The 22,860-nt window shown below is 42.3% G+C and overlaps 1 protein-coding gene across 2 annotated transcripts in view; it reads left to right on the top strand.

The window, feature by feature from the left end:
* LOC129704532 (contactin-4-like) overlaps positions 1–22,860 on the top strand; it is a 796,241-nt gene that overhangs the window by 642,714 nt on the left and 130,667 nt on the right. The window contains exon 16 of one of the 2 annotated variants that reach the window (XM_055647705.1): positions 16,849–16,969. In XM_055647705.1, coding sequence (XP_055503680.1) covers positions 16,849–16,969 — 121 coding nt within the window. The remainder of the gene's footprint in view (positions 1–16,848; positions 16,970–22,860) is intronic. The other variant, XM_055647704.1, reaches the window with a different exon arrangement.

The following is a 22,860-nucleotide window of genomic DNA, read 5'->3' as shown; positions in this document are numbered from 1 at the left end:
AGGAGTCTTAACATTCAGAGTCAAATTTTTTTTTGGATGAGTATCAGAGCTTTGCAGAGTGCTTTTAAATGGATCCAAGTTGGATAGCACCAGCATGGTTAATAAATAGATTTGGCATTGATACCACAAATGAATTTTAAGAGACATCAACTGTAAACCCAGGAGATGAATATATCTGCAGTCTTGTTGATTTATTAATAATCAAATATGTGATGAGAACTCACTGCTGATACTAAAATGAGTTGGCAGGTTGTCAAGAGTGAGAAAACCTTTCCAACCACAGGTAGTCCTACTTTCTAAGTCACGCATATCTGTAGTGACATAAGACTGCTCGTGCCAGTGAAATTGGCAACTTGCGTTGCATATTTCACTGCGTGTCTTGCTGATTTCACTGTAAGTAATTTACCCCTAACTTTCTGCATCAAGGTTGCCACAGCAAGCAATGCCCTGAATCAGATGCTCCATGAGTACTTTCTTGCAGCAATTCAACAAATTTGTTGAATGCAAAGTATTGCACTTAAAAAGGGAGCGGGGGGCTGCATGCTCGGAATAGTGACAGTTATCTCTCAGACCATCTGCGTAAACATGGTTAATGACTGAATAAAAGCACCAGCAGATTGGAGCAACCAGGGATCCTTTGTTTTATATTGTTCAAAAGTGAGTCAAACATGATTAGATTTAAGCTCCATAAACATTTTTGTTTTAATATGGTTTTGTTTGAGGAAGGGTGAGCTTTGCACCACCAGTAAGTTTGTCATTTCGACTTGAGCCACTTTCTGGCTCATCAAATTTCTGGGAACGTTTCTGTCATTGTTACAGAACACAGACTTCAAAGCAGTAATCCATGGAAAAAAGATGCAAAAACTAGTCAGTGCAGTAAAAGATCACAGCTATTAATTTCCACAAATATCCATTGTGGGATGGCTAACAGAATATGGAGTGGTATAATTAATGTTGGAAGTTACTTACTCTGCAATTTGCCTCATTGATGAGTCCTTAACCGTACACTTCCCGTAACAATAATGCAACTTCCTAAGAAAATCGGGTAAATTTAAAGAAACCCAGCAGTTTCCTTCTGCCTTTAATGCAATTTTTTGTGTCAAACAATAGATAGAAATTGTATTTTAGTTTACAAGTTTAGAGATACAGCGCGGAAACAGGCCCTTCAGCCCACCGAGTCCATGCTGACCAGCAATCCCAGCACACTAATACTATCATACAATGATTTGGACAATTTACAATTATACCAAGCCAATTAACCTACAAACCTGAACGTCTTTGCAGTGTGGGAGAAAGTATAAACTCCGTACAGACCAGCACCCGTAGTCAGTATTGAACCCGGGTCTCTGGAGCTGTAAGGCAACAACACTACCGCTCTGCCACCATGCCACTCCGAATGGGGCCAGGTTGAGTGCCAGATTCTAATTCTGCAACAATTGAATTCGTTTTTAACAATTAGTATGGAAGCAGAAGAAAATCTGAAGTATATGTTCACTTTCTATATAAATGGCATTTACAATTTTTGGAATTGTTGAAAAATAAATGCAGATCCAACAAAACTAGTATGTTGGAGTTTGTGATTTGTGTTGGAGCCGGGCTGGATTTTCTAGTATCTCACAATGATTCATTTTCTTGTTCTTATTTTCCCCACTGTGTTTTCCTGATCGGAATTAAGTTCAGCTGTGTGTTTCCTTGGCGCTTAAAATTCTCTCGACTTTAGTTTGCAGCTTGTGCTGTCACTGTTTTATTGACTGAATGGATTAGATCTCCCACAGCTCCACCTATGGTACAGTGTAAATAGCCACTAAATCTGGCCTGCCCTTCTTCACTTCCATCCCCTGGTGACATTGTAAGTGATCTGTGGTCTCAAATGTTCATCTTTTCATTGCATAGATCACCTCATTAATACTCGATGCTATTCACAGCAGTTACCTTATGAATCGGAATTACCTTTGCGCTGTGTAAAAGTATCACCTCACTCCCTTCAGTTTACAACATTTCAAAGTTAGTTATTTAAACACTCCCTACAATAATGGACTCACACTGACAATGGAGGAGGCCCAGGACAGAAAGGTCAGTGAGGGAGTGGGAGTTAAAGTGTTGAGCAACCGGGAGATCAGGTAGGTTTAGACCGACTGAGCTGAGGTGTTCAGCGAAACGATCGCCGAGCTTGCGCTTGGTCTCGCCAATATATAGTAGTCCACACCAGGAACAGCGGATACAGTAGATGAGGTTGGAGGAGGTGCAAGTGATCCTCTGCCTCACCTGAAAAAACTCGGGGTCCTTGGATGGAGTCAAAGGGGGAGGTATAGGGACATGTGTTGCATCTCCTGCGGTTGCAGGGGATAGTACCTGAGGAGGGTGTGGTTTGGGTGGGAACGGACGAGTTGACCAGGGAGCAGTGGAGGGAACGGTCTCTGCGGAAAATGGAAAGGGGTGGAGATGGGACGATGTTGCTAGTAGTGGGATCCCGTTGGAGGTGGTGAAAATGTCAGAAAATTATGTGCTACATGCGACGGCTGATGGGGTGGAAGGTGAGGACAAGGGAGACTCTGTCCTTGTTATGAATGGGGGGAAGGGAAGCAAGAGCTGCAGGGTATCGAGAGCCCCTAGTGAGAGCCTCATCAACAATGGAAGAAGGGAACCCCCGTTCCACAATAGACAATAGGTGCAGAAGTAGGCCATTTGGCCCTTGGCGCCAGCACTGCCATTCAATGTGATCATGGCCGATCATCCACAATCAGTACCCCGTTCCTGCCTTCTCCCCATATCCCCTAACTCCGCTATCTTTAAGAGCCCTATCTGGCTCTCTCTTGAAAGTATCCAGAGAACCGGCCTCCAACGCCCTTTGAAGCAGAGAATTCCACAGACTCACAACTCTCTGTGTGAAAAAGTGTTTCCTCATCTCTGTTCTAAATGACTCACCCCTTATTCTTAAACTGTTGCCCCTGGTTCTGGACTCCCCCAACATGGGAAACGTGTTTCCTGCCTCAAGTGTGTCCAAACCCTTAATAATCTTATATGTTTCAATAAGATATCCTCGCATCCTTCTAAATTCCAGAGTATACAAGCCCAGCCGCTCCATTCTCTTAGCATATGACAGTACCGCCATCCTGAGAATTAACCTTGTGAACCTATGCTCCACTCCCTCAATAGCAAGAATATCCCCTCATATTTTGCTTGGGTAGCTTACACCCCAGCGAAATAAACATTGACATCTAACTTCAAGTAGCCCTTGCTTTCCCTCCATCCCCTCCCCCTTCCCAGTTCTCTGACCAGTCTTACTGTCTCCGACTACATTTTATCTCTGTACCGCCCACTCCCCTGACATCAGTCTGAAGAAGGGTCTCGACCCAAAAAGTCACCCATTCCTTCTCTCCAGAGATGCTGCCTGTCTCACTGTTCCGCCAGCATTTTTGTGTCTATCTTCGATTTAAACCAGCATCTGCAGCTCTTTCCTACACAGAATGAAGTGATAATTCTCGTGTGTACACATTTTTCCGCAATACACTAATCTCCCTGGAATTACTGATTTTTTGATTTTGCAGTTTGATGGACGATTTGCTGTCTGACAAACAAGTTTAAATTCACTGCAAGGTAAGGCTTGTGGATTATGTGTCGTCTCCCAAGAGAAGAGCAATGATGCATCATCAGAATATGACTCGCAAATTATAAATCAGTTGTACTTCTAAAGCAAAGGAAAATCATTTTGTTCAGGAAATGAAATCCAGATTTCACCATTGATCACACACGGCTTGCTGTGAATTAGAATGTAGAACAGTACAGTACAGGAACAGGCCCTTTGGCCCACAATATCTGTGTGGAACATAATACCAAGCTATTCTAATTTCACCTGCCTGCACATGAACCATATCCCTCCATTGCCTGCATATCATAAGGTCGCAAGTGATAGTAGAACTAGACCATTCGGCCCATCGTTTACTCCACCATTTAATCATGGCTGATCTATCTCTCCCTCCTAACCTCATTCTCCTGCCTTCTTCACATAACCTTTGGCACCTGTACTAATCAAGAATCTACCTCTGCCTTAAAAATATCCACTGACAGCCTCCACAGCTTTCTGTGACAAAGAATTCCACAGATTCTGACTAAGGAAATTTCACTTAATCTCCTTTCTAAAAGAGTGTTCTTTAATTTTGAGGCTATGACCCCTAGACCTAGACTCTCCCATTAGTGGAAACATCCTCTCCACATCCACTCTATCCAAGCCTTTTACTATTCTGTATGTTTCAATGAGGTCCCCCCACATTCTTCTGAACTCCAACGAGTACAGGCCCAGTGCCGACAAACACTCATCATAGGTTAACCTACTCATTCCTGGCATCATTCTTGTAAACCTCCTCTGGACCCTCTCCAGAGCCAGCTCATCCTTCCTCAGATATGGTGCCCAATATTGCTCACAATATTCCAAATCCAAGCCTTATAGAGCCTCAACATTACATTCCTGTTTATGTATACAAGATCTCTTGAAATATAAATGCTAGCATTGAGTTTGATTTCTTTATCACTGATTCGACTTGCAGATTAAATTTTTGGAAATCCTGCACCAGCACTCCCAAGTCCCTTTGCACCTCCGATTACTGGATTATCTCCCCATTGAGAAAATAGTCTATGCTTTTATTCCTACTACCAAAATACATTACTTCACACTTTGCTTCACTATATTCTATCTGCCACTTCTCTGCCCACACTCCCAACCTGTCCAAGTCCTTCTGCAGAATCCTTGCTTTCTCTACACTACCTGCCCTTCCACCTATTTCCGTATCATCCGCAAATTTGTCCATGAAGCCTTCAATCCCCTCATCCAAATCATTAATATACAACGTGAAGAGTAGCAGCCCCAGCACTGACCCCTGCGGAACTCCGCTAGTCACTGGGTATATCCATGTCGCTATCTAAAAACCTCCTGAACCCACCCATCATAGATGCCTCCACCACCACTCCTGATAGCACATTCCAGGCAGCCGCTTGTTAAATAAACATACCCCGCTCTACACTTTACCCCTTTCCACCTTAAAGCTACGCCCTCTAGTCTTTGACATTTCCATTTTGAGAAAAAGGTTCTGATTCTCCACCCTATCTGTGCTCTCAGAATTTTACATACTTTGACCTGTCTCCCTTCAACCTCTGGGATTCCATAAAAACAATCCAAGTCTGCCCAGCCTCTCCTAGCAGTACAAGTAGATAGAGTGATAAAGAAGGCATATGATATGCATGCCTTCATCAGCCGGGGCATTGAGAATAAGACTCAGGATGTTATGTTGCAGCTTTATACAACTTTGGAGTATCGTGTGTGGTTCTGTTGCCCCATGATAAGAAGGATGGGTGAGAATGCAATAGAAATTTACGAGTGATGCTGCCTGGATTATTAGTTGTAAAGTGTGATTATACGCAGATTGTATTTTTCTGGAGTGTTGGAGGTTGACCTGATAGAAAGATATAAAATTATGAGAGGCATAGAAAGCATAGTCAAAACTTAATCCCAGTGGAATTCTCAAAGACTAGAGGGCATAGCTTTTAGGTAAGAAAGGAAAAGCTTAAAGGAGATGTGCAGGGCAAGGTTTTACACAGAGAGTGAAGGGTTCCTGGAACATTCTGGCAGGTCGGGTAGTGGAAGCAGATACGATAGTTGCAGGCTTTTACATTGGCATATGGATGTGTCGGGAATAGAGGGATATGGATCATGGACAGGGAGAAGAGATTAATTTAACCTGACATCGTGTTCAGCAGAGACATTGCAGGCCGAAGGGCCTGTTCCTGTGTACCATTCCATTTTCTTATACAGCTGTTTCATTCTGTACTGAGAGTTATCCATCTATCCTCTTTATTAGGAGTGGAGTTCATCAGATTTGGATACAAAGGGATTTCTTGCTATGATTTTTTTACTTTACTCCGATTACGCCAAATGCAGCCTCACCAATGTCTTGTACAACTGTAACATGATATCCCAACTTTTATACTTTATACACTGACTGATGAAGGCCAATGACCCCCAAACCCTTTGTTCTTTAGGCTTGTTAATTCTTAAATTCAGAAAACGGTGCACAGATACCTTTGATCTCTGAGTTTGGATTTAAATTCTTAACATGCTGAGGTGCAGCTTTTTTTTATGCTGATATAAATTCTGCCTGTTGACCCTCTTTCAGCCTTTCATATTTTCAGCATGGAATGATCACAACTGGTAAGGATTTATTTAAGCTGTCAATTTTAGAGGAACTATTATCGTACAGTGCAGTGGATGAGTAAGTTGCCTTTAAACAACATCATGTCCAGGTTCACCTTTGTAACTCTCATAAGTGCTAAAGCAACTAAGAAACATTAGTGAAACTGAATGGTGTTGTGCCCACTAAAAGACCAGTGTGCAGTTTACATGCAAGACCACATTTTAAAATGGATGGTTTCAGATTAAATTGGTATCAATGATGCTCTGATCAATGTGAAATTGGTGTCTCACCACTGAGATACAATTCACAGAAAACTGTAGATACTTTACATTTATGCAGACAATCAATTTACAAGGCTTTTTTTTTTATCAGAGAGAGAGTCATTCAGTAAACATAGAAACATAGAAATTAGGTGCAGGAGTAGGCCATTCGGCCCTTCGAGCCTGCACCGCCATTCAATATGATCATGGCTGATCATCCAACTCAGTATCCCGTACCTGCCTTCTCTCCATACCCCCTGATCCCCTTAGCCACAAGGGCCACATCTAACTCCCTCTTAAATATAGCCAATGAAGTGGCCTCAACTACCCTCTGTGGCAGAGAGTTCCAGAGATTCACCACTCTCTGTGTGAAAAAAGTTCTTCTCATCTCGGTTTTAAAGGATTTCCCCTTTATCCTAGTATGGAGTATGTCCCCTTTATCCTAGTATGGAGAGTCATTAGCCCATTCGGCCTAAATTGCCCATGCCGACCAAAATGCCCCATTTATGCTAGTCCTACCTGTCTGCATTTGGCTTGTATGCCTCTAATCCTTTCCTATCAATGTACCTGTCCAATTGTCTTTGAATATATCTGATCAGGCCCGGGAGATTTACCCACCTTCATACTCCGTGGACAATCTAGCACCTCCTCGACTGTAATACAGACCATCCTCAAGAGATCTCCATTAACTGTCCCAAGTTCCACAGTCTTCATGTTATTCTCCATGGTAAAAACAGAGAAGAAATACTCATTGAGGACTTTAGCCATCTCTTACGACTTCACGCAGAGACGACCGTTTTGGTTTCTGAGGGGCCACTAAACTCTCTCTGGTTACCCCTTTTCCCATCATGAACTTAAATGCCTCTGTGGATTTTCCTTAATATTATCTGTGAGAGCTATCTCCTGTCTCCTTTTTGTACTACCTTCTTAAGTATATGTTCCTCAGTTCCTAAAACTCCTCCAGGGATACACTTGATCCCAGCTGCCTATACCTATTGCATGCCTCCTTTTTCCTGACCAGAGCATCAATGTCTCTCATCATCCCATCATCTGTTCCAGATCATTCACATTCCATTGTCAGTCTTTGGGGAAAATTGTTGGCATTCAGATCAAACTGATGCTTCAACTTTGTAAGGGAAAAATCATATGGATACTATATCTAACATTCTCTTCTTTTTACCTCAGCAAGGCAGGGCTGGTGCTACAGAAGTCAAGTCAACACTTGTAGGCTAGGTGAAAGGCAACCTACCTGCACCAATATGCTTTAGACCGAATTGATATGATTAATCAATAATCTGGAAAATAAAACTCTGAAACAGACCATTCAGCCCATAATCTCTCCGCTAATAACGATGCCAAGTGTCTATTCTCCATTTTCGCTTAATACATATCCCTCCATTCCTTGCACATCTTAAAACCTCTTAAAACGTACTATTGAATTGTACTACTTCCACTACTCGCCACCACTAGTCACTTTGTCCCATTGCACCCCTTTCTGTTTCCCGTAGAGACCACTCTGTCTGCAAGTTTTTGGTTCACTCTTCCTTCCCATACGAACCACCTGGGCATGTTCTCCTGCAAATACAGGGGATGCCCTTGCATTTGACCTCCCGAAGTACAAAATGTCATATTTGCCTGGATTAAACTCCATTTGCTATTTCTCCAACCATATCTGCAACTGATTGAAACAACACTGCATCCTTTGACAGCCTTTCCCCAATGTCTGCATCTCAGGTTTTAGTAACATTTTTTTAAAATTGAACTTCTTTTTTGTTTGTTCATTGTGTTATCTATTGAGTACGGTGCTTACAAACCTGTACTGCTGCTGCAAGTGTGAATTTTATTGTTCCATTTGAGTAAAAATGACAATTAAACACTCTTTGACTCTTGACTCTTGCAACAAGTTTAGTTGGTGCTTTGCAGTGTCCTGGAGCCTGATGGTTATTGGGAAGAAGTTATTCCTGAACCTGGCGGTTACGGTTTTCAGACCCCTGTATCTTTTTCCCGGTGAGAGTTGTGAAATAAGAGGAAGGTCACTCATTCCATTGAATCTGTCCTTGTTCTTTATAGGGAAATTCAATCAGTCTTGTCTTTTCTGTAGACTGCAAATTAATGGAGATAAACTTTGAAGGGTCAGCGTGTAAACATAGAAATATAAAATAAAACCTATTTGAGATTATGTACTGAAAACAAATGATGATGAGAGATGAAATAAAATTGATAAAGAAAAGAAGAACATTAGTTTGTTGCGTCCAACAACAATCAAAATCTCAAGGAATAGGACTCAACGCGTTAAAGTACATTTTCACTGCCAGAGAGGCAGAAATTAAGATTTATCATACTGTTGAAATTTAAACTTAACTTTTTATATTTAAATTTAAATTGAATGCCCAGACCATAGGATTTTCTATTTTTAAATTCTATTTCTATTAAAAACTACGTCTTTCAAATGTCCTCCTGAGTCTCTCAGTGCAGCACTGATGGAGCAAACACTGTGGAAAGAAGAGCTAATGTGGCTTCAGCTTTAAACGTTACAAGGCAGCATGGAAGATATCATAAACTTGCTCGAGGATCGATTGACAGTTTTCTGTGGAACTGTTAACACATGCCTTCGTAAACATACAGATTGATTGAACTATACAACATGGAAACAAGCCTTTGACCCACCCAGTCCACGCTGATGATCACCTGTTTAGTTTATAGATACAGTGCAAAAATAGGTCCCTCGGCCCACCGAGTCTGTGCCGACCAGCGTTTCCCATACACCAATACTGTCCTACACACTAGGGACAATTTACAATCTTCACCGAAGCCAATTAACCTACAAACCTGTGCGTCTTTGAAGTGTGGGAGGAAACCGCAGTATCCGGAGAAAACCCACGCAGGTACGGAGAACGTACAAACTCCGTACAGACAGTCCACGTAGTCAGGATTGAACCCGGGTCCATTACACTGTAAGGCAGCAACTCTACCGCTACGCCACCGTGCAACCCTTTCTATGCAATCCCACTTTTGCATCCACTTCCTACATATTAGGGGCAGTTTTTAGAGGCCAATTAACCGACCCATAATGCATCATTTGGATTTTGAAAGAAACTGGAGCACACAGGAGAAATCCACGCAGTCACAGGGAGAATGTGCAAACTCCACACAGACAACACCCGAGGTCAGGATCCAATCAGGTTCACTGGCATTGTGAGGCAGCAGCTCTACCAGCTGCGACACTGTGCCGTACTGTATTAGGGACTCCTGCGCGAACAAAAGCCACAACCTTCTGCAATGCTGATCAGCAGTAATATCCCAATTGCATGTTTGTAAATGTTTTAATTTGGGATTTAATATTTGTTACATTTTGAATGCTTGTCAATGTCATTGCCAGACATTTAGTCTCTAACAGCTCTTTGCCAATAGATTAAACTGGAGCATGGTTTAACCAGCTCTCAATCTGCAGTTAAGGGGCTGTCCCACTTGGGCGACCTAATTGGCGAGTTTAGAAGAGCTTAGGAGAGTTTGAAAAAATTTCATGTTGAAGATCTCTTTCGACTATGCTGAAGACTAGCTTTGACTAACTACGACTAACTTCGGGAAAATTGGACACCGAATAGTGGAGAGTGAAGACAATCTCCTTCGACCTCCCCTTCGACTATGATGAAGACTATCTACAACTACCTTCAACTACCCTCGATTACCTACAACTAACATGCCGACCTACGACGACCTACTACGACTAAACCTATGAGTAAAAAAAGTATTTATTTTTTCCATGGCAACTTTTGTTCACTCGCGGGCATTTTTCAACATGCTGAAGCCTCGAGTACAAGGAGACTACTCTCGAGCATGAAGGAGGGTTACAAAGACCTCCTACGACCACGTGTCGACCATGCTGCGAGTATGAGTCGAGGGCAAACTCGCCAGGACTAGCGGATTAGGTCGCCCAAATGGGACAGGCCCTTTAGGATTTCTCATTTGCAATCTAAAAAGACCTGCACTGTGCTAGGTCACACCAAACAACTCAGTTGACTTAGCTGAGAAAGTTACACAGATGAACCCACTCCAAAGAGGAGGGCAGTGTGCAGTGAACCATCAAGAGGCCAACTTTTATGTTTGATCATAAACCTGATAGTCCAATTCTAGAAACGAAACCTTGAATGTTTTAGATGATTCTTCAGTGGGATGGATGATGGTATCATGTATCATTGTATCATGATTGAGATGGTGGAAATTGCAAACTCCAGGATGTGGAAAATCGGAGCACCAAATTGTGAGTGGTTTGTGAAACAGAAAATGCATCAGTGCACGTCAGGCTTCTGATATGTCCATAAACTACATTAATAAGATAAATTGATTTAAACAGAAGGAATTGATCTTATTCAGAGTTTAATTGTAATAAGTGGTTCCTCTCATACCAACGTGACCTGAATGTGAGTTGAATGGTTCTCATCTGCATGTCCTTTACTGTTTCATTCATAAGGATAGAATCAGCTGTTTTTTGATGGATGTAACTTCTGGAGTGATGCATTGTATGTAAACAGATCTTTTAAAGAAGATTTGTTTTGCTCACTTTACAGATTTTCATTTCAATCCCACCTATTGCTGATATCCACAGACTTTATGAGAAAATAATGCTGAGCTGTCATGGCTAAGTGATCCTAAGTGCAGTAACTTGCATTCGGTGGAACAGTTGATGCATTATTATATTTTACCAGTTTTTTACGTCCATGCGTAACATATCTTGATCACTTGAGGGTGCACTGCTACAGATGCAATTTTTACTGGAATTGACTAAAAGCCGTATCGCACCCTTATTTACCAATTAAATTCTTGGACCCATTCCTGCCTTTGCCTCCTTTTAAATATGAGATTTTCTTTTGAGGCGGTCCTAACTATAAATACATGCCTAAACATAACAAAACCATAAGTAAACAAAACACTAGATGGTGATGGTGGTTCATTAATTGTAAATGATTTGAACACCAATTGTGAAATATTAGAAGCAAAAGCCTTATCACAGTCAGATTAATATGTTTTTGTAATTATGAAGTGGGAGGACACAATAAATTAATCACAAAAATGTATAAACCAATACATTTTGTTTAGAAGAGAGAGCTATAACCAACATAGTTTCAAAGGGGAAAAATGCTGGAGTAACTCAGCGGGTCAGGCGGCATCTCTGGAGAAAAGGAATAGGTGACACGAATTGTATCTGTTTTAATAAGTCTGATATGATTCAGAAGATGGAATCAGAATGTTGCCAGTTGTGGTGGTGTTGTGGGACAGCTCCCTCCCTAAGACACTGGAGGCACTCTCTCTAGTTTAGTTTGGTTTAGTTTAGTGTAGTGAGTTTGGTTTAGTTTAATGTATTTTAGATTAGTTTAGTTTTGTGATACTGTGTGGAAACAAGCCCATCGGCCCATCAAGTCCACACCAACCATCGATCACCCGTACGCTAGTTCAATGTCATCCCAGTTTTGCACCATACACACGAGGGACAATTTACAGAAGTCAATTAACCTGCAAACTTGCACGCCTTTGTAATGTGGAAGGAAACTGGAGCCCCCGGAGAAACCCGGTCACAGGGAGAACGTACAGAGAGCACCCGCACTCAGGATCAAACCTGAGTCTCTGGCGCTGTAAGGCTGCAACTCCACCACTGCACCGCCACTGCACCACTGTACCTCCTCTACTCAGACCACATTGCTGAGCCCTGGAATGCAGAGGGTTAGTATGTTAGTGTGAGTGTGGTGGTAAATCCAGTTGAAAGGGTGAAAAGCTTGCCAGCAGGAATTGATACAGGGTACATAGTGTTCCTCTGGGCTAATAATCTTTAATTGTGTATGAAGTAACAAATGGCACACACACAAACATGTTAGGGTACTGTCTGACTTTGGACGTTGGATTTGACTACAGAACCAATGCACTACAATGCTGAGAACTGTATTCTGCCCTGTGTATCTTTCCCTTTGCTCTATCTTGATGTTTGACGATTGTATTTATGTACAGTATATCTGGTCTGTTTGGATAGCATGCAAAACAAAGTGTTAGAGGTAACAATAATAAACCTGGAAAATAGTTATACAATTTGAATCAGTACATTTTTGTTTTTCCCCTTTTGATATTCTGCAACTTTAATCCCAGAGGCAGCACAGTGGTGCAGCTGGTAGAGCCGATGCCTCAAAGTGCCAAAGACCTGGGTTCGATCCTGACCTCTGATACTGTCAGTCTGGAGTTTGCACGTTCTCCCTGTGACTGCATGATTTTTGGTCTGGTTTCCGCTCACATCCCAAAGGGTTTGTAGGTTAAATGGGCCTCTGCAGGTTCGCCCCTAGTGTGTAGAGAGTGGATATAAAATTGGCATAACATAAAAATTGCGTGAAGAGGTGATCGATGGTCAGCATGGACCCAGTGGGCAGAAGGGTTTTATACCTGAGGATTTCTAAAAGTCATAAAAGTAAAGTATTTATCACAATACCCTGGTCACAAACTGTATTTCTAAACGAGAGTAAAGATAAAATAATAGTGAAGCTCTTCTATTATAAAACAGAGTGGTTCACATTAACCCACACAGACTTTATTACTGGTTCTATTAATGATGTGCAGTGCCCAGGTGTGTGATAATCTCTAAAAAGCAAGCACGTACAGCTTGTCTGTGCAATGATTATTTCCGTGAGGACAGGTTGATGTGAAACTGATTTTGGAAATGCAAATTGGATTTCTTTCTATTTCATGAGTTGTGAGAAGGTATGTTATTCCCAAATGCTTATCAAACATAAAAATTCACTTCAACATTCACTTCAACTCTTCACATCTTTATTATCAGCCAAATGGGTTATGAAATGAGATTGGCATCAGAACATGCACGTCTAGAAAATAATATGAAATTATGTGCACTAACCCTTTCTATACCTGAGGATTTATATACCATCATAAACGTAACAGTCCTTTCCACAATACACTGATCACAAGCTCTGAAATAGTTATTTGTTTTAGCTCTGTGCAATCTGATGGAAATCAAATGAAATTCAGCTTTAAGGGTTGTTCTGTTTTGCAGTTGGTGCTGCAAGCAGACTTTGTTTGTTCCAACTAGTGTTGGTTACGACTCTCCTGATAGTACCTGGCCTTTGTCTTGGAGTTCCAGGTTCTAATGCTACTCCAAATAGTTGGATGCAAAATGCAGGCTTTGAATCCTGAGGGAGTTGTTGTACCACAGGAGATGCCATATATTTGATGAGATGTTAGACTGAAGCCTAATCTGCTCACTTACGTGGGCAATTGTACTATCTCAAAAACAGGGTAGAGTTCACCCTGATTGTAGTTCAGCACTGAAACAGGCCCTTTGGCCCACCGAGACCGTACCAACCAGTGATCCCCACACATTAACTCTGCCCTACACTCTGGATGGACAATTTTACATTTATATTTATACCAAGCCAATGCACGTCTTTAGAGTGTGGGAGAAAACCTAAGATCTCAGAGAAAACCCATTCAGATCGCGGGGAGAACAAACAAACTCTGTATAGACAAGCACCCGTAGTCAGGATCGAGCCCTGTAAGGCAGTAGCTCTACCATTACACCACCTGATGTCCTTAAAATATTTAGCCCTCAATCACCATTTCTTAAAAAGATCATTTTATTGTTTCCACATAATGGCTAATGCGAAATCCCTGGGGGAAATTGCCTGCAGCATTTTCCAATTGTAAGAATGATTTTACTTCAAAAGTACTGGCCCAGCAGTAAGATCTTTCAGTTTGGTTCTCATTCAGATTAATTTATTGTCAATACATGCTCTAGCGCTAGAAGGCAGCAGCTCTACCGTTGTGCCACTGGGCCCCCCTTGCATGTTCTCATCAGTATTGCATACAGTTTTGGTCTCCTAATCTGAAGAAAGACATTGTTGCCATAGAGGGAGTACAGACAAGGTTCACCAGACTGATTCCTGGGATGGCAGGACTTTCATATGAAGAAAGACTGGATAGGATCGGCTTGTACACGCTGAAATTCAGAAGATTGAGGGGGAATCTTATAGAAACTTACAAAATTCTTAAGGGGTTGCACAGGCTAGATGCAGGAAGATTATTCCCGTTGTTGGGGAAGGCCAGAACTAGGGGTCACAGTTTAAGGATAAGTTGGGAAGTCTTTTAGGACTGAGATGAGAAAATCATTTTTTACACAGAGAGTGGTGAATCTGTGGAATTCTCTGTCACAGAAGGTAGTTGAGGCCAGTTCATTGGCTATATTTAAGAGGGAGTTTGATGTGGCCCTTGTGGCTAAAGAGATCAGGGGGTATGGAGAGAAGGCAGGGATGGGATACTGAGTTGGATGATCAGCCATGATCATATCGAGTGGCGGTGCAGGCTCGAAGGGCCTACTCCTGCACCTATTTTCTATGTTTCTATGTATATGCTATGCCATGATCGCATTGAATGGCGGTGCTGGCTCGAAGGGCCGAATGGCATATTCCTGCACCTATTGTCTATTGTCTATAATTCGGATGCATTTAGTATCTATGGAAAAAATTGTCTACTAATTGAAGGGAGGATTTGTCTCCAAAATGTGTAGGAATGAACTGCAGATGCTGATTTAAATTGAAGATGGACACAAAATGCCGGAGTAACTCAGCAGGACAGGCAGCATCGCTGGAGAGGAATGAGTGATGTTTTGGGTCGAGACCCTTCTTCAGACTGAAAATCATGAGAAAGGGAAATGAGAGATATAGACGAGGATGTAGAGAGATAATGAATGAAAGATGTGCAAAAAAGTAAAGATGATTAAGGAAACAGGCCATTGTTAGTTGTTTGTTGGGTGAGAATGAGAAGCTGGTGAGACTTGGATAGGGGAGAGATGTAGAGAGATGGAATGCAGGGGTTACTTGAAGTTAGAGAAATCAGACTCTTACCACTGTTATTGTAAGCTGCCCAAGCAAAATATGAGATGCTGTTCCTCCAATTTGTGTTTGGCCTCACTCTGGCAATGCAGGAGGCCGAGGACAGAAAGGCAATGTGAGAAGGAGAATTAAAGTTTTTGACAAATGGGAGATCAGATAGATCCAGGCGGACTGAGCAAAAAGAATTCAGCGAAACAATCGCCCAGTCTATGTTTGGTCTCACTGATGTATAAGAGTCACTCTGAATGTGAAAGCATGAATTCTGTTTGTTTTTCGCCTCTGCACAAAACTACATGTGTTTGATTTGGAAACCTTCTCAGTGATTGACATCCGCTTTGCAAGTGTTACTTATTTGTTTTTCTTGTTACTCTTACAACTATTTCAGGCTGTGAGGGAAGGGAATCCAACAATAATAATAGGAGAAAAATCTGTTACCACTTTTACTTGGCCATTTAATAGCACCAATTTTATTGTAAACACCAGCATCTATAGTAAATGAAAATGGTAAGAACTGTACAAAAAAAAAACACCTTATGTTGTTAAAAGCCTTAAACTAGTGTAGCCTTGTGTAGCCATAATTAAATGTTTTTAATTCTACCATCCCAGACCACCGCCAATGCACCAAGTTCACACTTTGCTCAGTGCAAATTTATGGAAGAAATTCATTTTGAGTTCTTCCTAATCATTGTTTAAATGTGCTGATTTGAGGAAATTCTGAAAGCAATCCTGCTTTGCTGGCCTGGGGAAAACATGCCATTGTGCACCAGCTCTGCACCGATGCCTGTAGTAACAACTTAAGTTTGAACTACTGCAGATGGTAGGCCTGGCCAAATCAAAACAGCAAGGGGTACCAACTTTACTTGATATCTGGTCATGCATCCTAGGTGGGTAATGGGTTACATTGAGGGATTAAATCTCAGTCTCAATTTTATTTTCAAGAGGTAGACTCAGCTTTTGTAACCTATTTACTTTATCTTAAAGTAGACAACAGATTCACAGTGCAAAGGAGCTGAAGAATAAAACACCAAAAAAAATGGGTCTCGGCCCAAAACATCACCTATTCCTTTTCTCCAGAGATTGCTGTCTGAGCTGCTGAGATACTCCACCTTTTTGTGTCTGTCTTCACCATAAAAAATGAAGCTTAGATATTTATTGTACATGTCCATGTCACGCTCCAAGTGATTTGAACTGAAGATGGCAATAGAAGTCAGACGTAAACTTGCATTTAAAAGATACCTGTGTAGGAAGGAACTACAGATGCTGGTTTAAACAGAAGATCGACACAAAAAAACTGGAGTAACTCAGTGGGACAGGCAGCATCTCTGGAGAGAAGGGATGGGTGACGTTTCGGATCGAGACGATTCCTTGTTGGAGTCTGAAAAAGGGTCTTGACCCGAAACGTCACCCTTTCCTTCTCTCCAGAGATGTTGCATGTTCCACCGAGTTCCTCCAGCATTTTGTGTCTATTTATTGTACATGTTGACTTTAGCTATTTCTAAGCTTTTGTCTTTTTTCTTTCAGCAGGGATCCTCTGGTGATTTGATGATCAGAAACATTCAGCTTAAGCATGCCGGCAGATTTGTCTGCATGGTCCAGACTACTGTGGACAGTGCATCAGCTGCAGCTGACTTGATTGTCAGAGGCAAGTATACTAATTTACAGGGAAGCGTACTCCCTTGTTTCTAATGCTTGTTAAGTAGCTGAAATACTTTGCTTCAGACCCTACTGCTGCTGTTCCTGAATATCTTAACCATATAGGCACTGAATTATCATAGCTCTTCAGAAAATCGCGCCTTCTCATTGGGAGTCCTCTCTCTCACTTGCTCTGGTGCAATGATGTATTTTGACAATTGTAGTTTTGAATATTTGAAAAATAGTGGCATGGTAACACTGAGGAAACACATCTGAGAAAAATAATTATATCCTGTTTGGTTATTTTTGGTTATTTCTCAAGTGCTACATCTGGTATTGATGGCATGCATGACATGGTGAGGTAAAGGGCCTGTGTGCAACCATAACTTGCAATTTTTCTCATATGGTGTGTTGTTAAGAATATTGGAGGATTAAACACTCTATATACATTTGTCAATTTTTAACGGAAATGTGTATGTAAAATTCAAAATACACATGTGAAATCCATATATGTTTATAACTAACGTGATCACTTTAATTTTCCCCATCCAAGACCAGGTGTCATTTATCAGCTGTTGTGCCAGATTGGACCTTGATGATGGATCTGTTTGAATGACTGAACTATTTAATAATGTAATGGAACATTAGCGAACTTTAAGAAAAAATTGTAATTTGCAAACGTGTATCATGAGTCTGGGTTTACTGCCATGAACTTGTCGGCTGTCCATGTTTGAAGAGCATGTTATCAATTAACCACAGTGACACTCTCAACAAATATCCACTTATGGCCTATTTATTCAATACTTACCACTGATAAGGCCAGGACCTAAGATGGAAGGGAAAATGTTGCATTTTTAATATAATGGCAATGTGCTATTATGTTGAAAGCTTCAACAAATTGTTATTGGCATTACTAAATGTAATTTAATTTAGATTGGACCTACAGTGATGAAACAGTCCTTGTCTCAAAGCATTTGGTATATATTCCTTTATTTGAGAACGAAGGAATGAAGGAATGGAATTTGTTACGGACATGAGTGAATGACACTTGTGAGCAGGAGGCAGGTGACAGCTGTTGGCAGCAGCTGAGAAAAACTGGTGTCATTACTGAAAGCTAATACTCAGCAGTCATTAAAAGACAGGTATTGCTATTTTCTAGAAAATATAAAATCCACAACATACAACTAGCCGTTTCTTACCAGTTATTAATTACTTGATTTGTCCATGAGTGGAATGTGTTCTTCAAGTTTCTGGTTGAGTTATATTATACAATTACATTGCAGCTGCTTTCAAATCTGCTGTCATGCACTGATCCCTGAACGAACTGTGTTTCTAAACATCGGTTCCTCCTCAGTTCGCCTTATGATAGAATTTGCGGATGAGTCGTCTCCAGTTACTGATTGTCACTCCAGTGCGATCTCATTGAAATGCCAATCTGCTAACTCCTCCGAGTTGGCCTGTCCTGATTAAACCGTCAATTCCCAAGTAAGATCGGCTCAAATTTTAACTCCAGCTGGGTCACGGACAGGTGGGCAGCATGGTGATTTGCAAACTCAGCAATGGCTCCAGAAATGAGACATGGCAGTATGAAATTGCACGTGAATATTCAACTGAAAGTAGCAAAGGTTGTTTCGAGTGCTGGACTGAATGGACTTCCGATTATGTAATTTAAACTATATTAGCAAATGTTTAATGAGAACTGTATAAATAAGGATCCTTGGGCCTTTAGCAGGTATCTTTGTACCTGTGCAGTATTGTGACAGCTTCCTATTTTCAATTTCCTGCCCTTGTTTTCTATTATTTCACAAGGTAAGTTTGGATAACTTATCATACAGCCAGCTTATGGTTTGACACAGAAGGAGACCAGTTTATCACACAGAAGGCAGCAATTGACTACCATATAATCCTCGTTTAGCAGTTCTAGCAGGCCATAGAGCTTTACATGCACGTTCAATACATTTTCAAGTGTCGTCAAGAGAGTTTATTGTCATGTGTCCCAGATAGGACAATGAAATTTTTGCATTGCTGCAGCACAACAGGATATTGTAGTCATAAATACAGACCAGATCAGTGTGTCCATATTCCATTGAATATATATATATATACACACATCAACAAACAGATAAAGTGCAATAGGCTGTTATAGTTCAGAAGTGTGAAGTGTGTTTAAAAGTCTGATGGCTGTGGGTCCTTGAAGTAGCTGTTCCCGAACCTGGATGTTGCAGATTTCAGGCTCCTGTACCTTCTACCTGATGAGTGTGTGGCCAGGATGGTGTGGGTCCTTGATGATGCTGGCAGCATTTTTGAGGCAGCGACTGCAATAGATCCTCTCGATGGTAGGGAGGTCAGAGCCGATGATGGACTGGGCAGTGTTTACAACTTTTTGCAGCCTTCAGAGGGGTGAACCCTCGGAAAGCGCCTGGTCCTGATGGTATACCCAGGCGTGTTTTAAAAACATGTGCGGACCAACAGGCTGGAGATCTTCTGACGTCGGCCCCTGTGACCGAAATACCATCACGGCGAATGGGGGCTCGGGAAGGCACATCAATGTTCTCCCTATCAAAGCGTGCGTAAAAAGTGGGCAGAGTGTTTCTGTCTTTACCATCTGACACAGGCACCTCAGTAATTTATACCAGTGGATCCCATACCATTATCACTATAAAATTGTAAAACAATTCTCACCAGTCCCATCTGATCTTTCCACCAATAGTTTTAAATCAGTGCCCCTGGTTTCCCATCGCTCTGATGAGGGAACCAGCACCAATTTACTCTGCCTAGTCCATCATGATTTTATATGTAGTGTCCTATGGTGTAAAAATAGGCCCTTTGGCCCAACTTGTCCAAATCGATCAAAATGCCCCATCTACACTAGTCCCACCTGCCTGCGTTTGACCCATATTCCTCTAAACTTATCCTATCCATGTACCTATCCAAATGTTGTTTAAACATTGTTATTGTACTGGTATAATATTGTCTCGCTCTTGTATCTTATTAAGCCTGCTCTGATCTCCTTCCCACTCCACTATCTCCACCCCAACCCTCGTTGATTGTCCACAATCCTGCCCCATTTGATACTGGCACTACAAGTGCTTGAAAATACTTGTTAAAACTCTCCAAGCCAATTAAATTTGTCATGACATTATACTTTGTTCCGTGCTTGTGAACTTCCCAAATCCTGTCCATGCTCATACACAAGTACTTTGTTACACTGTGATTTTGAACGCCTGCAGAACATGGTGAGGGAGGATTTGGGTTATGAATAAGTGTTTAAGAAGGAACTGCAGATGCTGGAAAATCAAAGGTAGACAAAAATGCTGGAGAAACTCAGTGGGTGAGGAAGCATCTATGGAGCGAAGGAAATAGGCAAAGTTTCGGGTGAGACCTATGCAGGTGAGTACAAGAAACTATGCTTTCTTCAGCGCATCTGTAGAAGTTGGTGAGGGTTGTTGGGGGTATGCTGAACTTCCTAAGCCTTCTAAGGAAGTACAGGTATTGGTGTGCTGTTTTAGACATGGCTTCATATTGGCTGGTCCAGGACAAATTGCTAGTGATATTTACTCCTAAAAACGCTCTACTATGGTGCTGTCAATGTATACTGGAGCGTGTGTTCTGCTTCACTTCCTTAAATCAATCCCAAGCTCCTTTGTCTTAAATGTAGATTAAAATGTAATGAAAAGAAAGTTGAGATGCTGGCGTACTATACCAAAGATAGACACAAAATGCTAGAGTTACTCAGTGGGTCAGGCCGCATCTCTGGAGCAAATAGGTGTTGTTTCAAAAGTCACCTTTCGACAAAATTCACCTATCCACATTCTCCAGAGATGCTGCCTGACCCGCTGAGATACTCCAGCATTTTGTGTCTATTGTTGGGGAGATGCTCTTGTTTCGGCACCAGGTTACGAGGTTCTCCATCTCCTTCTTTACTCCATCTTGTCATTACTTAATAACCGCAATGAGTTGGATTGGTATTTAGCTGCACAGCCATGAATATATAAGGTGTATAATAGGTGGCTGAGAAAACATCCTTGCAGGGCCACAGTGTTGTGGGTTATCTTAGAGGATGATATGTCACCTATCCTCACTGATTGTGGTCTGTTAGTCATAAAGTTGAGGATCCACTTGCAAAAGGGAGTGCTGAATCCAAGTTCCAAAATTTGACGATGAGCTTGGTTGTGATAATGGTATTGAAAGCAGAACTGTGTCAATGGGTTTATCACATTGCTGACATAGTCTATGCCACTGGTCACTGTGCAGCCTCATAGCATTCTCCTTGCAACTCACACTGCCAATCAGCTTTGTGTCATCTGCAAACTTAGAGATGTTACGTTTAATACCCTTGTCTAAATTGTTAATACATATTGTAAATAACCGGGGTCCCAGCACCAAGCCTTGTGGCACCCAACTAGTCAATGCCTGCCATTCTGAAAAGGACCTGTTAATTCCTACTCTTTGCTTCCTGTCTGCCAACCAGTTCTCTATCCATGTCAATAACCTACCCCCAATACCATGTGCTCTAATTTTGCACACTAATCTCTCGTGTGGGACCATGTCAAAGGCTTTTTGAAAGTCCAGATACACCACTCCCACCGGCTCTCCCTTATTTGCCTTCAGTCACAACAGTTTACCTAACACCATTTTCTGACTGTAGTGGATTCCCTTCAGTTCCTCCCTCCCACTAGATCCTCGACCTCCTGGTATTTTCCAGGAGATTATGTGTGTCTTCCTTCGTGAAGACAGAACCAAAGTACTCGTTTAACTGTTCTGCCATTTCCTTGTTTCCCATTATATATTCACCTGTCTCTGACTGTAAGGGACCTACATTCATCTTCACTTATCTTTACATTTTTACATACCTAAAGAAACTTTTATATTCCCCGTAAGCTTTCTTTCATGCTCTTGTCCCCTCTTTTAATTAACCCCTTTGTCCTCCTCTGTTGAGTTCTAAATTTCTCCCAGTCCTCTAGTTTGCCGCTTCCTCTGAACAATTTATATCCCTCTTCCTTGGATTTAACACTAACCTTGATTTCACTCATCAGCTACAGTTGAGCCACCTTCCCAGTTTTATTTTCTCCCCAGACAGGGATGAACAATTCCTGGAGATCATCCATGCAGTCTATAAATCTTTGCCATTGCATCTCCACTGTCAACCCTTTAAGTATAATTAGACTAAGTGGGACCCGTTGGGTCCCAGTCACACGGGAGGCCTGGTCCCCCAACACAACCCATTCCCCAATGCAATATTCCACCACTCACCTATAGCCCCTAACTGCGCAGGCGCGGGTCATTTCCCTTCAACCCCCGAGCACTCCCTCTCCCTCCTCTTCATGTGTGGGAGGGGAGGAGGGGGAGGGAAGTGGGGTGTATGGCAGGGGGGTGTGGGGTGGGAGGGGACGAGGGGTGGGTGTGGGACGGGGACATGTTATGAGGGCGGGGGGTGGTGGGCAGCGGGATGTGCGAGGGGGTGTGTGGGGGGGGGTGGTTGTGGATGGGTCGGTGTGTGTGTGTGGGTGGGGGAGAGTGTGTTTGGGTGGGGGCAGGCAGTGTGTGTGGAGAGAGAGGGGGGGTGTCGGTGAGGGGGAGTTGTGGGGGTAGCAGGGTGTGTGGATGGGGGGGGAGTGAGCTCGGAGAAAAGACAGGAAAGAGCCATGGGGGAGAGGGGGCCATCAAGGGGGAGAGGGGGGAGGAGCCAGCGAGAGGGGACCAGAAGGGTAGTGTCTAGAATTGACAGTGCGATGGGACTCACAATGGGCGCTGGTCGTTCTCCTGCGCAGGGATCAGAGTCTCCGCTTTCCATTTGGCGACATTGGTGACATCTCCGGCCCCGGGCTGGGCTGGGCTGGGTCTCCGACGCTGGGCTGCCTGGGGCTCGGCTGCTTCGGGTCCCTCCGAAAGTCTGGTTGG

This window comes from Leucoraja erinacea, chromosome 16 (genome assembly GCF_028641065.1).
Source record: "Leucoraja erinacea ecotype New England chromosome 16, Leri_hhj_1, whole genome shotgun sequence".
Taxonomy (NCBI): domain Eukaryota; kingdom Metazoa; phylum Chordata; class Chondrichthyes; order Rajiformes; family Rajidae; genus Leucoraja; species Leucoraja erinaceus.
Note: the sequence above shows the minus strand (reverse complement) of the source record. Positions and strands in the feature narration are given on the sequence as shown.